The 18,207-nt window shown below is 41.8% G+C and overlaps 1 protein-coding gene across 1 annotated transcript; it reads left to right on the plus strand.

Annotated features, from left to right (window-relative positions):
* Window positions 1–8,100: 8,100 nt before the first annotated feature.
* On the plus strand, window positions 8,101–11,779 carry LOC135773992 (extracellular calcium-sensing receptor-like). The gene is made up of 6 exons (XM_065283923.2): window positions 8,101–8,297; window positions 8,480–8,768; window positions 8,854–9,609; window positions 9,715–9,942; window positions 10,595–10,718; window positions 10,875–11,779. The coding sequence occupies exons 1-6, from the start codon at window positions 8,167–8,169 to the stop codon at window positions 11,777–11,779; spliced, it is 2,433 nt and encodes an 810-aa protein (XP_065139995.1). The 5' UTR covers window positions 8,101–8,166.
* Window positions 11,780–18,207: the final 6,428 nt, after the last annotated feature.

Here is an 18,207-nt window from a genome sequence, read left to right on the forward strand (position 1 = left end):
CTCGGGAATGAGGACGAGACAGGGAAAGAGAAACAAAATCCTACTAGCCTAGGGCCTGTTCACACATAATGCAAGTATCACACAGTATTGTGGTTTAATATCGGTTCGATTCCAGAAAGGCTAATGATAAGGTTACTCACGTAACCCTGTTTCCCTGAAATAACGGGAACGAGCATTGCGTCAGTTGCTGACGCTATGGGGGAAACTCCTGTTTACTCCGTGATTGAAGCCTATTGGTTAACGTCTGTAAAAATGTCAGACCTATGACGTTCAAGCCCGCAAAAGGGGTGGGACTACACCCTATATAGTCTGGGAGAGAGTGCCATGAACTCACTTGCATTTGACTGAAGCGCGTAGCCAAATGAAGCTCGCTGCGTAGGCGTTTGTAGCACGGCCAGCTACGCAATGCTCGTTCCCGTTATTTCAGGGAACCAGGGTTACTTGAGTAACCTTATCGTTCCCTCTCAATACGGTTCACTTCGCATTGCGTCAGTTGCTGACACTATGGGGGAATGTAATCCCATCACGTCGTGCATACACAATGGACTAAGTGCCTTACTGGAGAGACACTGCATGTGGCCCTATATCTAGCATATGTCACAGCTTTAATAAGCAAAAGTGTAAGCACCATATAAAATGTTAATGCGCATATGGTGGGGTTTTAAACCGGGAAGCACATAACATAGCACAAGACGGCGAGATCACCGAGCGCGCCGCGGGTGTGCGAGAATTCCAGAGAAGTCCAGAGTCAGGTTGGTGAGCTCGCTAAGAGCACCTGTACACATCGCGATGTACACATAAAATGCATAAGCGTGCATGATTAAGCCAGGGGAACCTGCGCTTGTAGGGCAAGGTTGTCTAAGCTTTAAAATCTGACAAACGTAAACGGCGAAGACCAGCCGGCCGCGTTGCAAATATCAATAATAGATACCCCTGTAGACCAAGCCCATGATGAAGCCAACCTCACGTAGAGTGGGCTCTAACACCAACAGGAAATCTTATAGCGTGCATAGGTGAGCTTCTCTAAGCGCACAGTGGACGCATACAATTAAAACACATAGCGTGCATACAGGTGAGCTCTCGGGTGCATCTTTTAATGCAGCAAACCCCAGTAACGAGCAAGGCAGGGATGTCGAAGCTGTAAATTTGACAACGTGGAAGGCGAGGACCAGCGGGCCGTGTCACAAATGCTCAAGGTAAAGCTAATCTACACATGGAGTAGGTTTAACCACGAGTGAGCATCATTTGTTAAGGGAGGTGATAACTTCAACGATCCATAGATAGCCTGTGTGGATAGGTGCGCTAGTGAGTGATCTGTGAAGCAGACGAACAGCTGATTTGTCTGATGTATGTTAGAACGGTTCGTGTAAAACCACAACCACAGCATTGATGGGGCAGAGTGTTTTTTTTTTATGGTTGTTCGCCGTCGACCAAAGGGTGGGCAAGAGAAAAAAACATGTGTCGAGAGAAAAAAGCACTCCCATCGTAACGGGAGATTATGTCTGCACCGTGGTGGTTTAAGCACGAGATGCTTATCACTCTGATTGAACATAGCTTAAAGGCGATGCAATGAGCTTAGAAAGGAGATGACTCGTCAGCTTGTACAGGGGGAGAGATCTCAGCCTGGCTCGGTGAATAATGAAACCACCGTAGTTTGCTGTACCGCATTAATCACGGATAACACGGTCGCGAGTGCTGAAGTGCTAAAATCACCTCCTTAAATGGACTATAATAAAGGGTTCTTAGTGCTCCAATAACAGTGTGCTCGCCCTATCAAGCCGCACTCGGAGGGAAATTCATAGGAGCGTGGCAGCTCACCGAGCCACTGAAAGAGACCTCGCCGCTGAGTGTGGGAGGAGCGAGGCACTCTGCAAGTGTAAAGCATGAACGGCTGCGTTGTGACAGAACACAGGGGTAGGATTAGCCCGTGTGTGCTTGTCTTATGCATCTATCTTAGTCTCACGGCTCGCCGTTTGCTCATCTCAGCAAGAGAGGAACAGCAGGGGGAGCACGTAACATAGATAGAACAGCTGTGCATGAGAGCGGTTTCGGCGTGGGAGGTCCCAGACCGGCGACCCACTCGGAGGGAAATTCATAGGGGCAGAGAGGATCACTTAAGCCGCAGTTCTGGACGCTATTACAACAGCGTCTTGCTCTTTTAGCTTATAGCTTTATATTAAAAATATTGATCTTACCGGACAGCCGCAGGGGAGACCTCTTCAGGCATGTGTCCCCTGCACAGGGCTCGTACCATGGCTAGCAAAGGCTATCTTCGGTTCTCAGCCAGAAAGCGGCAGGGGAAGAAGCTAGGCCTGGATTCCGCTGCAGGGCTTGCGTAGACGACGAATAAGGCTTCTTCTTCTTCAGAGCAGCGAGAGGTTCGTGCTGAAGGAGAATGCAAGTGAGTCAATGGTGCTCTCTCCCGGACTATATAGGGCGTAGTCCCACCCCTTTCATGGGCTCGAACGCTATAGGTCTGTAATTTTTACAGACGTTAACCAATAGGCTGCAATCAATGTGAAGTGAACCGTATTGAAAGGGAACTATAGCAGCATAAATATATAACCCAGACGAGTTATGTGAATGTTTTTTTTCGGACACGCTAACTATTGCGGGATAAGTAGATTTACTAGAAAAATTATGTGAATGCTTTGTTAAAGAGAACTGTCCTTAATTTAGACTTAAATTGATCAACAGTGTCAGATTCTTGAACGTTTTTTTGGCAAATCATTCCAGAGCTTAGGGGCTAAGTAGGAAAAGGATCGACCACCTTTATATACTTTTGATACTCTAGGGATATTAAGTAACCAGAAAATTGCAACCGCAGTGTACATGATGGGTTGTATTCTGATAAAAAGATCTATGTGCTGTGCCATTTAAGGCTTTATAGGTAATTAGCAATATTTTAAGATCAATGTGATATTTAACTGGTAACCAGTGTAAGGTCTTCTTAGATGGAGTGAGCACTCTTGCAGTGGCATTTTGAACCAGCTGAAATGTATTTATCTGATTTGCGTGACTTCCCCTGAGTAACGAGTTACAATAATCTAATCTTGAGGTCATAAAAGCGTGGATAAGCTTCTCTGCATCTGATGCAGATAGCATATGGCCTATTTTTGAGATATTTCTAAATTGGAGATATGACAATCGAAGGATAGATTGCTATGGAACATCACACCTAGGTTCTTGACTGTGTAAGACGGCACCACACTGCAGCCATCTATGCGTAACTTGTAATCGGACATATTTTGTTGGTAGCATTTTGGTTCAATAATAATAATCTGTGCCTTATTTGAGTTTAGCATAAGGAAGTTATTTGCCATCCAGTACCCTAATATCGCTAATACTTTCATTTATCTTAGAAAACTTGTGGGTTTGGTTAGGATGTAAGGAGTAAAGCTGGGTATCATCTGCATAGCAGTGAAAATTTATGTTGTGTTTCCTGATTATGTCTCCTAGAGGTAACATGTATAAACAGACCAGGATAGGACCTAGAACTGATCCCTGCGGTATGCCATATCTAACTGGGGCGTGATATGACTCTTCCTTGTTTACATAAACATAGTGATAGCGGTTGGTTAGATAAGATCTAAACCATGCTACCGCCTGACCACTTTGGCCAATATAGTTTTCTAGTCGATCAAGTAAGATTGTGTGATGTATTGTGTTAAATGCTGCACTACGGTTCATTTTGTGTGTTTTTAATAAAATAAGAATAGAGATTTTACCACAATTGGATGTTAAAAGGAGGTCATTTATGACAGCAGTGCGGTCTCTGTGCTATGGTGGGGCCTGAATCCTGTTTGAAATGTTTCATACGTATTATTATTCGCTAAGAATGCGCATAAGCTGGGTTGCCATTTATTTTTCTAACATTTTAGAAAGAAAAGGGAGATTTGAGATTGGTCTAAAATTATTAAGATCTCTTTGGTCGAGATACGGTATTTTGATTAGCGGTTGAATAACTGCCAATTTGAAAGCTGTTGGAATATATCCTAGTTCTAGCAACGAGTTAAAGATATTTAGTACTGGGTCTGACACTACAAGGAATACCTCTTTTAGTAGTTTTGTGGGAACAGGGTCTAATATACAAGACAATGATTTGGATGATTTTATTACATTTGAGAGCTCTTAAATTTTAGTAGCTTTAAATGACTCAAGATGTTCATGTGGTAATCTAGTGTTCGGTGTACTATTGGGTAAAATGGTAGCTGCTTGTGTAGATTCTATGTTTTCCCTAATAACCATTATGCCTTCCAAGCCATAGCCCTCTCATGACATGCCTACCAAACTAGAGCCTGTTCATGTAATGCCTACTAAAACAGAGCCTGTTCACATCATGCTTACCAAACTCATTTTATGCCTGCCAAGCCAGAGCCTGCTCACCCCATGCCTAACAAGCCACAGCTTGATTATGTCATGCCTGCCAAGTCAGATCCTGTTCATGTCATGCCTGCAAAGTCAGAGACTGTTCAAGTCATGCTTACCGAGCCAGAGCCTGCTCACATCATGCCTGCCAAGGCAGAGCCTGCTCATGTCATGACTGCCAAGCCAGAGCCTGCTTATTCCATGCCTAACAAGCCACAGCTTCCCTATGCCAAGCCAGAGCCTGCTCATGTCATGCCTGCCAAGTCAGAGACTGCTCACGTCATGCCTGCCAAGTCAGAGACTGTTCAAGTCATTCTTACCAAGCCATAGCCTGCTTACCTCATGCCTGCCAAGGCAGAGCCTGCTCACATCATGTCTGCCAAGGCAGAGCCTGCTCATATCATGACTGCCAAACCAGAGCCTGCTTACTCCATGCCTAACAAGCCACAGCTTCCTTATGCCAAGCCTGCCAAGCCAGATCCTGTTCATGTCATGCCTGCAAAGTCAGAGACTGTTCAAGTCATGCTTACCGAGCCAGAGCCTGCTCACATCATGCCTGCCAAGGCAGAGCCTGCTCATGTCATGACTGCCAAGCCAGAGCCTGCTTATTCCATGCCTAACAAGCCACAGCTTCCCTATGCCAAGCCAGAGCCTGCTCATGTCATGCCTGCCAAGTCAGAGACTGCTCACGTCATGCCTGCCAAGTCAGAGACTGTTCAAGTCATTCTTACCAAGCCATAGCCTGCTTACCTCATGCCTGCCAAGGCAGAGCCTGCTCACATCATGTCTGCCAAGGCAGAGCCTGCTCATATCATGACTGCCAAACCAGAGCCTGCTTACTCCATGCCTAACAAGCCACAGCTTGATTATGTCATGCCTGCCAAGTCAGATCCTGTTCATGTCATGCCTGCAAAGTCAGAGACTGTTCAAGTCATGCTTACCGAGCCAGAGCCTGCTCACATCATGCCTGCCAAGGCAGAGCCTGCTCATGTCATGACTGCCAAGCCAGAGCCTGCTTATTCCATGCCTAACAAGCCACAGCTTCCCTATGCCAAGCCAGAGCCTGCTCATGTCATGCCTGCCAAGTCAGAGACTGCTCACGTCATGCCTGCCAAGTCAGAGACTGTTCAAGTCATTCTTACCAAGCCATAGCCTGCTTACCTCATGCCTGCCAAGGCAGAGCCTGCTCACATCATGTCTGCCAAGGCAGAGCCTGCTCATATCATGACTGCCAAACCAGAGCCTGCTTACTCCATGCCTAACAAGCCACAGCTTCCTTATGCCAAGCCTGCCAAGCCAGAGCCTACTCACATCATGCCTGCCAAATCAGAGCAAGCTCACAAAATGCCCACCAAGTCAGACCTTGCTCACTTTATGCCTACCAAATATTAATTCTGAGAACACTGAATGTGTGTTAAAGGCTGTAGAGTTTCTCTCATTCACAGAAGTTATGGGTATAGTGTTAGTCTTTTTCTCTCTGTTTAGAGTAGGAATAACTGTACTGTTGGCCATCCTGTTTTACAGTAAGAAGGATACTCCCATAGTAAAAGCCAACAACTCTGAGCTGAGTTTCCTGCTGCTTTTCTCATTGATTCTGTTTTTTCTCAGTTCACTTACTTTCATTGGTCGCCTCGACTGAGTGAGTTCTTTATTTGGAACATCTGTATATTTACTTTATTCATACGGTTATCTCATTAGCTAAATTTATGGAAGTTATGTAACTCTAGATTTCCTGGGATTTTATTCACAACATTATAAGGAGCTTGAGGGAAGTTTTGTCAAAACAAAAAACATCCAGGTATCATCTAAGTGAGCAGGTGATCTAAGGAGGCAAATGATTTGTTTAGTGAGAGAGGTCAAAAGAGAATGGCCAGACTGGATGAAGCATACAGAAGACCAGGCCCGGAGTGGGTAATCGGGAGAACCGGGAGAATTCCCGGTGGGCCTCTTCACTTTTGGGCCGGTCGAGTTTTTTTTTTTTTTTTTTACATTTGTCACGTTAATGAATCTATCTTCTCTTAAATGACACTTCACACGTTTCGCATTGACACTGCAGCGCGCAGCCTCTGCATGGGTTGTACCATGTGAGGGAGTTTTCCCCTCCCATAGAGTTGGTTCGGTCCATAGCACGTCTTCTCCAAAACTTTTCTCCGGTAGGCTGGGCCGACCCTACCGTAACGATACGTGTCTGAGAGGAGGAGGGCGTAAAAAAACAGGTTGAAGAAATAAGCCATTGGAGGAGGATGCTGCCAAATGTGCCAACCTTACAGATTTATTTTCAAGAGGACAAACAAAAGTGACAACAGGTAACTTAAAGAGACATAAGCCTAATAATGATTAGCATTAGCAACGTAATTATTCGGCTAATACCGTTGTCAAACTATTTACAAGCCAACATTTTTTTAGTTAAAATGTTAGCCTTTTGTGTATACATGGCGATTCATAGACTTTGCAAATATTATGCAAGCAGCTTCTGAGCAGTCCCCTGCTGAAAATGAGGAGGCCATGAGTAAACAATATGAATTAAAGTTATTTAACCCTCAGGTTGTGTTCAGAACCCTATAACACCTTTTGTGTTCCCAGTCAAAAATGACCAGCCTAAAAAAAGCTTATAAATCACTTGTTATGCTATATGTTTACCCAATATTGGATTCAATATTTTTGTCAAATTGTTTTCTTTTTTAATTAGGACTGGGTTTTATATTTCTATTTGCATCTGATTAATCATATAGGCCTCATAGCATTAGCAATGCTAATAATTTATCAACCTTTCTTTGTGGAAAAGACTCTAAAAAGGGCTGGGTTATTTTTGACCCATAATGGGTAAATATTGGACAGAACACGCTGCTGGGTTCAAATTGACCCAATGCTGGGTTGTTTTAACCCAACTGTTGGGTTATTAAAATCCATGGTTGCATAACAACAACCCAACATTGGGTTATTTTTAACCCAGCATTTGTTCTGTCCAATATTTACCCATTATGGGTAAAAAAATAACCCAGCCTTTTTTAGTGTAGAGGAATATTTTTGTTAACTTCTCATCTTAAGTGAAATATTTTATTTGTTTACCTTATTTGTTGAACCATGATATTAATAAAAACTATAGTAAGAGCTGAACTGTTGCTTTATTTATCCAATTTGAAAAAAGTGCTAATTTGGAATAACACTATGGAAAAAGTGGGCCGGTCTTGGGCCTGAAACTCCCGGGCTGAAAAGTGGCCCCATTCCGGCCCTGCAGAAGACTATGGTAACTACACAGATACACTATACAACTGTTGTAACCAGAAGAGTATCTTAAAATGCCTTAACCCATAAAGCTTAAATTTGGCAGAGCAATCATCATATGAATGCCAATTTAAATATTGTTGCTTTTCATGTGCAAAAAATAAATTTCATTTTGTGTTTTTAAATTTGACGTATTTGCACACCAATCTATCAGACAGAAAACTGTACATGTTGACATTCAGTCTGGAGCAACAAGAGCACTCAACACGGAGACAGCATACCCAAACAGAAAGCATACTTCCTGTCGGACAAAAAGGAGTGTGAGTATATTTAACTATATTCCAACTTGCACTCTATTCCGCCCCTGTTTGACCTGCCTCATGCCCTGCCCTATGAGGTCATTAGCCACAACAATTCATCCATAATAATTATGTGTATAAAAGTGAAGTTACTTTATCAGGTCAATTGCATTTGGCAGATGCAGCTGAACTCATCATGGGGGTGCTTATCTTTCTATGCACACTTCCAATCCATTACCATTATGCAAATGCAGATAACAATCTTTGCAGAATAATGGGAGACCCCAAAAACCCACTACTGTCCAAGGACGGAGACATAACTATTGGAACTCTTATTTCAATCCACAGTAAAGAAACATTATCTTCATCTGAGTTTACAGAAAAACCTCAGCTTATATGCTCCAGGTTTGTAATATTGAAAGATATTTCATAAAAATTACTGACATTTTAAATGTAAACTAAACAGTAGTATAACTATTTACAACTTAGAAATTGAATAAAAAAAATTATATTCCATATTAAGATTTCTACCTTGTTTACCTGTTTAGTAAGTTCCTAATAAAGCTACTTTTTTAATGCTTTCACAGTGTAAATATACAAGATTTACGACTGGCTCAAATCATGATCTTTGCTATTGACGAGATTAACAGAAGTGAAAATTTGCTCCCAAATGTTTCTATTGGCTATAAAATCTTTGACACCTGTGGATCAGGACTGTCTTCTATGAGTGCAACTATGGCAGTGATGAATGGTCAGGAGTTTGCAGCAGGAGACAGATGCAATGGACAGACTCCTATACACGCTATCATAGGGGAAACAGAGTCCTCTGCCACAGTGATTTTGTCCAGAACTACAGGACCTTTCAAAATTCCAGTGGTAAGAGATGAGAACAAGAGTTTCACACAGAATTCCCTAACAGATTTTTTTTACTATTACAATTTTTTTACTGTGCTTTTTTCAGATAAGTCACTCAGCCACGTGTGAGTGTCTCAGTAATAGGAGAGATTACCCTTCATTCTTCAGGACTATTGCTAGTGATTATCACCAGAGCAGAGCACTTGCATACATAGTCAAACACTTTGGCTGGACTTGGGTTGGAGCTGTGAACACTGACAATGATTATGGAAACAATGGAATGGCCATATTTCTAAATACAGCGCAGGAGGAGGGGATTTGTGTAGAGTACTCTGTGAAATTTTATAGAACAGAGCCTGAAAAACTCCTAAATGTGGTAAACATCATAAAACACAGCACTGCAAAAGTGATTGTTGCATTTCTAACTAGATTAGAGATGTACAATCTACTAGAACATCTATACATTCAGAACATTACAGGCATCCAAATGATTGGTGTAGAGGCATGGATAACAGCAAAGATTCTGATCACACCAGAGAGTTTTCAAGTGCTGGGAGGGTCGCTAGGCTTTGCAATGAGAAAAATTAAAATTGAAGGGTTTTTAGATTATGTAATTAAAGAATTCTGGGAAACAGCTTTTCCATGCTTACAGGGAGATGGAAATTCATCTCAATATGTAGAAACTTGCAGCAGGTATCAGGATCTGTTTTTGCTTAAAAATTACATCGAAGATGTGCCTGAACAAAGATATACAAGTAATGTCTACAAAGCAGTGTATGCTGTAGCTCATGCATTACACAATCTACTGAAGTGCAAAGAACAAGAAGGTTGTGAGAAAGGCCTGACAATACAACCACAGCAGGTAAAAAACTAAGATAGAGAAAGATTTCTGTATGTATATACATGGACATACATTTAATATGTATAAATTCCTCAGTAAAGATGTTTAAAAATCTATTTTCACTAGGTGGTTGAGGCTTTAAAAAAAGTGAATTTTACTGTGAAGTTTGGAGATCGTGTGTGGTTTGACAGCACTGGTGCTACAGTGGCCCAGTATGAAGTTGTGAACTGGCAGCAGGACTCAGATGGATCGATCCAGTTTAAGGCAGTGGGTTACTATGATGCCTCACTGCCCCCTGACCAGCGCTTTGTACTTAACACTGAAAACATAATCTGGGCTGGAGGACAACTGGAGGTAAATTAACATAACCTAGCTGTGGTACAGGATTTGTAATAAATGGGGAAACTGAAAGAAATATCTAAAAGAAATAATGCTTGCATTGTCCTATGTGAATGGATTAAAAGCCACTGCATTATAAAAGGATATATGATTATACATGGGATTTTATAACAGTGCCCACTGTCAACAGTGTTTCCACACCCAAAACCATTTTTATTTGTATATCATAAACTTCTAGTAAGTTTCAAAGAAGTAATTGCGACAGACTTCTTTACAACTCGGTGAATCAATAAGGAAAACATAAGTTATCCTGGTTAAACGAATTAAAGATGTTCTTTTAATAAGCTAAAATTTCACCCCTTATATCTTCATGACATTAAGTGGCATTGTCAGTTATAAGTTACATTTAATCATTTAAATTTAGACTTCAGGTTGCCAAATAAAATCAACAGCAAAGGGCAGTGATGAGTGAAAGGATCATCAGAACTGCTAAACGCACAGAGCAGTTATGCTTAATTTCCATAACATCACAAATTATTGTTAAGACAAAATACATCAACACTGATTCCATATTGACTTTCAAAATTGTCTCAGTGATACTGATACATTTATCTAGATTCTATACAGTCCATATAATAAACTATGTACAATATTGTTTTCCATGTAGAAACCAAAGTCTGTGTGCAGTGAGAGTTGTCCTCCAGGCACTAGGAAGGCTGCACAGAAAGGAAGACCTGTCTGCTGTTATGACTGTATTACATGTGCAGATGGAGAAATTAGTAATGAGACAGGTAAACTTCAGAAAATCTCCAAGGTCCAAGGAAAACTGGCTAGTTGCTATTTTTGTGTTTTCCTTTTATTGTTTAGTCTGCAGTTTATAATCAAAGGTGTTCATACGTAAAATCGTGTTTTGTCTCTAACTACAGTGATCACAACTTCCTTTCCAGATTCAAATAACTGCCAGCAGTGTCCAGGGGAATACTGGTCTAATACTGAGAACACTGAATGTGTGTTAAAGGCTGTAGAGTTTCTGTCATTCACAGAAGTTATGGGTATAGTGTTAGTCTTTTTCTCTCTGTTTGGAGTAGGAATAACTGTACTGGTGGCAATCCTGTTTTACAGTAAGAAGGACACTCCCATAGTAAAAGCCAACAACTCAGAGCTGAGCTTCCTGTTGCTCTTCTCATTAATTCTGTGTTTTCTCTGTTCACTTACTTTCATTGGTCGCCCCACTGAATGGTCCTGTATGTTGCGTCACACAGTGTTTGGGATCGCTTTTGTCCTCTGTATCTCCTGTGTTCTGGGGAAAACAATAGTGGTGTTAATGGCATTCAAGGCCACACTTCCAGGAAGTAATGTCATGAAATGGTTTGGGCCTGCACAACAGAGACTCAGTGTTTTTGCCTTTACGCTTATACAAGTTCTTATCTGTGTGCTTTGGCTAACAATATCTCCTCCTTTCCCCTATAAAAATATGAAATATTATAAAGAAAAAAATATTTTTGAATGCAGTCTAGGTTCTACTATTGGTTTCTCTGCTGTATTAGGTTATATTGGTCTTCTGGCAGTTCTGTGCTTCATTTTAGCTTTTCTGGCTCGGACGCTGCCTGATAACTTCAATGAAGCTAAATTCATCACATTCAGTATGCTCATATTCTGTGCTGTATGGATCACATTTATCCCAGCTTATGTCAGCTCTCCTGGAAAATTTACTGTAGCTGTGGAGATATTTGCTATTTTAGCCTCAAGCTTTAGTTTACTACTTTGCATATTTGCACCTAAATGTTACATTATTCTGTTTAAGCCCGAACAAAATACAAAACAGCATTTGATGGGAAAAAACACAAACTAATTCATTTTGAGAAATAAATAAAATGCCAATACAAACTTTGCAGTGTTTTTTATTATTAAAAAAAACAAATGTATCATATAGTCTACAGTATATTAGGTAGGTTTTTAATAAATGTCACTGTATCAATTAAATGGATTACATTTAGGGAAAGTATAGCATGAAAAACTGCTTTATAGATTTATAGATTTAGGGCCCTATTTTAACGATCTGAAACGCAAGTGCGAAGCGCAATGCGCGAGTGACTTTGTGGGCGGATCTTGGGCGCTGTTGCTATTTTCCCGGCGGGAGAAATAACTCTTGCGCCAGGCGCAAATCAACAGTGTTGTATAAAGTACTAGAAAGCAATACTTGAGTAAAAGTACAAGTACTGTACTAAAAAAAGACTTTGGTAGAAGTGAAAGTTGTCTTTTAAAATATTACTCAAGTAAAAGTCTTAAAGTATCTGATATATACTGTACTTAAGTATCAAAAGTAATTTTCTGATATTTAATGTACTTAAGTATTTGAAGTAAAAGTAAAAAGTTTTTTTTTTAAGCAAGCGGTTAGAACTTTGATTGTGAACTTTATTGTGGCTTTCTTATAGTAAAGCATATTCAGGGTTCCCATTATCTTCTTAATCTCAATCATCAAATAAAAATCTGTTTTTTCCAGGACTTTTCAGGCACAATTCTCTTAAGTTCAAAGAGCAAACAGCATATTTTTAGAGATTACATCAAATAAAAAAGCAGAAATTTCACTTTTGTATGAACTTCAGGTAAAAATGAAAAATAAATAGTAATTATTTCTTTCAAAACATGAGCATATTTTTGAAAAAAGTGGAGTACTCCTTTAAGTTAGCTGCTCTACTAAGAAAAAACGCCAACTCGTTGTGTGGCAATGAGCACTCAGACTTTGATCAACAACGCAAGCGTACATTCACAATGTATGACATTTGCACAAAATTATCCAATAACCACTTTTTTGAGTTAATTAACATAAAAGGAAATCTCAAGTTTGACAAAACGTATGATGCTTTTGAAGACGTGAATACAGTCCTTAACACTTTCTTTCTAACCTGTCACTGATTAACATAGCAGTTTTTAAAAAATATTTCTCAATCTAACATTAGCCTAGCGGAGGGAATATTCTGCCGGCAGTTATGCTATAATGTTACCATAAACAGTTAAGCGTGTTTCAGTTGAGAGTTCTCTGTGAATTAAATAAATCCATGGGAAAATCAGCGCTGTAACATTGTTGACGTTAATTAAACATGTACGCCTCGCCATCACATTAGACAGATAATTATCTGATACGGCTTGATAACTAATGTTGAATCACATTGACATTGTGGCTTTACTTATTTTTACTTACCTTGATGTGATTCTTCAGGTTGGACGGGGAGTTTTTAAGTGACAAAATGTAAGTGATTTTCGGTAGGCATAAGAGGCACTTTATTCGTTAATCGGGAATCTTTAATTCCAATGTACAAAAACATTTCTTACAAATACGGCCACGGGTGTATAACGTTAGCGTTCACACCCTGTTCATCGTCGGGGTGGTCGATTGCGGTAACGGGAGGTCCTCCAGTAGGTGCTTTCATTGCGGTTTCAGTTGTGCTTCATCCTCCTTTGGCAACACTACGGTAAAATAGAGTGTGCGTGAAATAGACGCTGCGTCCCAAACCGCATACTTCCATACTATATAGTAGGCGAAAAGCACTACTTCTCGTACTCTTTGCCTACTATATAGAATGGAATGAGGCGGTTTGGGACGTAGCGAGTGTGCGCAGCGTGCGTAATGCAATCTAGAAGCACTGATTCGCCAAAACCTCCCTTATTGAGGTCTCACACATTTCTTCTGATTTTATTTTGTAGTAACGAGTAACGAATATGCTTAGTGGAAATGTATCGAAGTAAAAGTATTCATTTTATCTAGAAAATGTAGTGGAGGAAAAGTGAAAGTTGACATAAATTTAAATAGCGAAGTAAAGTACAGATACGTGAAATTTCTACTTAAGTACAGTAACGAAGTACTTTTACTTCGTTACATTACATCACTGCAAATCAATAAGGGGTTGGTCTGAAGTAGGTTCATTATTCATAGGTGTGATTTGGGCGTAACGTCAAATAAACCAATCAGAACGCTATCCAACATTCCCTTTAAACGCAAAGGCGCAAGTTCCATGGCGGGTTGCTATTATTATGACAGATTTACCAGGCACACACCAGGAGCGGTTCACAGCCGAGGAGACCGACATTTTTGTAAGAGCAGTCAAAGACAGAGAAGTTGTTTTGTATGGGGATAGGAGAAACCCGCCCAAATCAGCGTAGGTTAAACAGGCGTGAGAGGAAATAGCCACAATTGTCTCATCAGCTGGCATCCCCATCGTTGCGCCAAGCGCTACAATGATGTCAGGAGACGGGGGAATCCCAAGCTTGCCAGCATAAATCGGGCACGCCGTGTAACGGGAGGTGGATCTGCCTCTACACAGATCTGCGTCCACCCTCACCACTGAAAGGATTTGGGGGCTTTGAAATCGGACCCAAGAAACGCAAGCAAGGTCCAACCCCAAAGAACACTTACAAATCAAGTTCATATACATTAAGGTTTCTTATGAAAACATTTTAATTATTATTTACATAAAATAAACGTAATACAGCCACACAACAAACTTATGAAAATGTCACACCGTGACTATTTCATGGGGCGGAACTAAAAGTGGGGAAGATTGGTTCCGCCATGAGATGGTTCCTGCCCGGACAAGTAAGCGCAAACACCGGAACTTCCGGTAAGCGTCGGGAGGCAAATTAGGCCATATTGGACACAGGTGTGAGCAGTAAACGCGGCGTTTGGGGATTGGATAATGAAGAGAAGGAGAGGAGTATAAAGAGAGCTTCAGAAACTCAAATGGGGTGCGCTTACAAACCGATTCGGTGTGAAGAGCGGAGGTCTGGGTGAAGTCACGTCTGATAGCGGCGGAGGTTGTCATTTGCTGGGTGAAGAAGGAGACAGGGAAATGAAATACTGGGCTGAGTATATGACTTTCATTGATGTTTGAATGAGACAGCATACGTGCATCATTGATGTGTTTGAGTAACAGTTGGAAGAACTACTCACCGGAAGTATCGTCAAGGGCGATCTCCAGCAGCGGAACACGTGTGGTGCGAAGAGGATTTGGACAGCTATAAGGAGAAGGAGACAAGGGAAGAGTGTTATCATCGACTGTGAGTAACGCAGGGCATTGTACTGTACATTATTGTGGAAAGTGCACTATTCAGCGTGTGTTGTGAGCCCCTGGTAAACAGGTCAGCGGCCCCATCACGGAGCAGAGTTTTGGGTGAGCCGGGAAGCATAAATACAGGGAGGCGTGAGTAGCCGCGACAGCGACGTCCATCATTTGGTCCTCCACTTACTACAACGTCCAACGAGTCCCAGGACAAGTTCCAGAAAACTGTGTTTTTTGACCCTATTTTCACGTAGAGTGTGTGGAGTGCAGTGGGTGAGTGCAGTGTACACTTGAAATCTTGCAGTGGGATGCTGTGTTTGTGTCGTCAGTAGCCACTCTAAACTGGACGAGTCGTGGGGAACAAGAAACCGTTGAGGCTGGTGAAGTACCTTTCTATTATATGCTGCTTCGCAACTCTCGCATGAAGACCCAGGTGTAACGTTCTTCATTAGACCCTTTGGATTTTCCTGGCTCTGTAGAGGCGGTGGTGAACTATACAGGTAAACCAGACTGTTGTGTGTAGAAATCAAAAGTGTTCCTATACGGAAGGAGGAAGTTGTACTGCTGCAAAAGAGCTGTGTGGATTAATCTTACCTGTTGCGGAGCCTCTTCAAAGGTGCGCCCCTGTCTAGATCTCTGGAACTGTAAGTGGAAGAGAGGAGAGGGAAGAGTTTGGCTCGGCGTGACGGTGTTAATCTCCCCCGACGTGCAGGAAGCCTCTAGGAAGGCCTGTGCCAAGACCTTCTACTACACCAGGGGCCTCATTTATAAACGTTGCGTACGCACAAAAGAAGGCGTACGCCACTCTCTACGCAATAGTTGTTATTTATAAAAAGCAAACTTGACGGGAAAATGTGCTGTCCGTCACGCAAGCTCTGACCCAGGCGTACGCACAAAAACGGGTGAAATGAGAAATGGCGACACTGTCGGCAGATGGAAGAAACACGTGAAAGTGACAACAGTGCCTCTCATAAATAACATGAAGACTTCACAAAGCAAAAGTCTTACAATTAACAGCCTTACACGAACACCCGTTTGATCGATCAGCAGTGAAACAAAAAAATAAAGATATCGAAAATTACAACAGAAATTCAAATGAACACATATATATTTGCTAAAAGAAAAGTGAAATATGTTCTGCAATAATATTGGCATGTTGTGCAATTCATCCTCATAAAGAATATAGTTCACAGAACGAAATAATGTACAAAACTGATATTCTGGCGGAGCAGATATAGATGCAATTACATAGACAGATAGATAGATAATTAAGGAGATATATAGATAGATAGATAAATAAATAGATAGATGTATTAATTGTCCACTGGGGAAAGTTGTTTTCATAGTAAACCATATCTTCATAATCTACGGAATTATGGTATTCATGCATATGCCTTTACTGTGTTTTATTTTTGATAAAACAATGCATGGCGTATGTCTAAACCATTCAGAAAGCAACAAGAAATTACATTTGCGCTAAACAATGTCCCCTTTCCCCAACCCGTGGCAGACACACTCTGGCGATGGAGTGCTAGACGTTTTTGTGCCTCGACTTTGATGTCCGACCATTTCTTTATTTCGGCCACGGTCCGAGGTTGTGAGGCTACAGCATTTACGGAGTCTGCCACCGTTTGCCACTCAAGTGCCTTTTTTGGCATTAGTAATGCCCACACTGTGCCCTCCAAACAACATTTTTCTCCTCTTTTCCACCTCGCCAACGATAACTTCTACTTCACATTGAGTGAAGTTACGTTTTTTTGATTTCCTCTCTGTGTTTGCCATGATTTCGCAATCAATGCATATTAAATTGTGGGCGTTTCACGGACTATTTATGGACAACTATGGGCGTGTCATGAAGCCGCAAAAGCTGCGCTACATTTAGAATTGATTGTGATTTATTAAGGGAAAAATGCGTAGGATGTGCGTGCGCACGGTTTTATAAATCCGATTATTTCTGTGCGTACGCTCGTCCTATGTTTTATCCGTACGCCACTTCTGACGCAAATCCTACGCAAAGTTTTATAAATGAGGCCCCTGGTCTGTAAATACATCTACTTACCGTGTTGCAGCATAGTCACCGTAAGACCACCGCCTAAGAGAAGTAGTTGATGTAAAACTTCTGTTGGTAGAGAAATTGCAGGATCACCGTAAAAGTCACAGTCATTTATAGAAATATTGACCTTTCGGCCTAGAGCTAAGAGCCAGCAGTTGAGTTCATAAGTGATCGAAAGTAACTGTAGGAGTCCCAGTCATCTGTAAACTACCCACCTCCTGCCTAGAGTTTGAAGTACATTGAGTTGTGTTACATGCAACCCCAGAAGAGCCCTAGACCCCTGTGAGATACTTACCTTTGTCCATTGCTACGAGCCACAAAAGTGACCATAGAGCCCTAGTTACCTGTGAGATACTAACTTTTGTCCATTGCTACGAGCCACAAGAGTGACCATAGAGCCCCAGTTACCTGTGAGATACTTACCTTTGTCCATTGCCAGGAGCCACGAGAGTGAGCATAGAGCCCAGTCACCTGTAAAGTGTTGCTTTGCCCACAGCTACGAGCCACCAGAGGGATAGCAACGCCGCCTCAGTGTATCAGTGCAGGACTACTTCTGTTCCCAACCCAGGAATATCAGATCGAGCCGCACATCCCCAAGGAAGGTAAAGGCCCAGGCACCTGTGAAATACTGACCTGTGTTTCCCTCCCCCCTCTACAGCTACAGCAACCTGTTCCTACCGTAACACCAGTACGGGGCTAAAGCTACACGTGTCTCTCCTACCTCTAAAACCAGGAGACGGATCCTGAGAAGTGGACTAGCCAGAAATCGGGTAAAATAATTGGAGATACTCACCTTGTACTTTGCCTGTCCCTTAGGAGTACTGTGTCCCGGGTTGCAGCCACCTCGGGGCTTACAGGAGAGGAGACGCCACTCGAACGCCCTATACAAAGACATCGGAAGGAAGAGTCACTGATCAGCCAGCTGGATAGAACTAAGTAACAGGTAGCCATTCTCACTGAATTGGAAATTCATTGTGCATTTTATTCTGTCTTCAGGAGAAGAGAAGGCGCCACATGTCAACAAAAACCTAAGGAGAAAGACCAAGGGTTGCGGAAAGGGACAAAGGAGCTGCGTCCCCCCTCTCCCCTGTGGATAGACTTACCCCCGTCTCGAAGTCCTCTTTGGCCCCTTTTTGTTCCTGGAAAACGGAGACGACATTTTAATATTCT

This window comes from Paramisgurnus dabryanus, chromosome 9, assembly GCF_030506205.2.
Source record: "Paramisgurnus dabryanus chromosome 9, PD_genome_1.1, whole genome shotgun sequence".
Lineage (NCBI taxonomy): Eukaryota > Metazoa > Chordata > Actinopteri > Cypriniformes > Cobitidae > Paramisgurnus > Paramisgurnus dabryanus.

Bases quoted from the DNA above. Each gene is read 5' to 3' on its own strand.
- LOC135773992 (XM_065283923.2), top strand. From the start codon at position 8,167: ATGGGAGACCCCAAAAACCCACTACTGTCCAAGGACGGAGACATAACT. The intron at 8,769-8,853 runs GTAAGAGATGAG...TGCTTTTTTCAG, and splicing joins GACCTTTCAAAATTCCAGTG to ATAAGTCACTCAGCCACGTG. The intron at 9,610-9,714 runs GTAAAAAACTAA...TATTTTCACTAG, and splicing joins TGACAATACAACCACAGCAG to GTGGTTGAGGCTTTAAAAAA.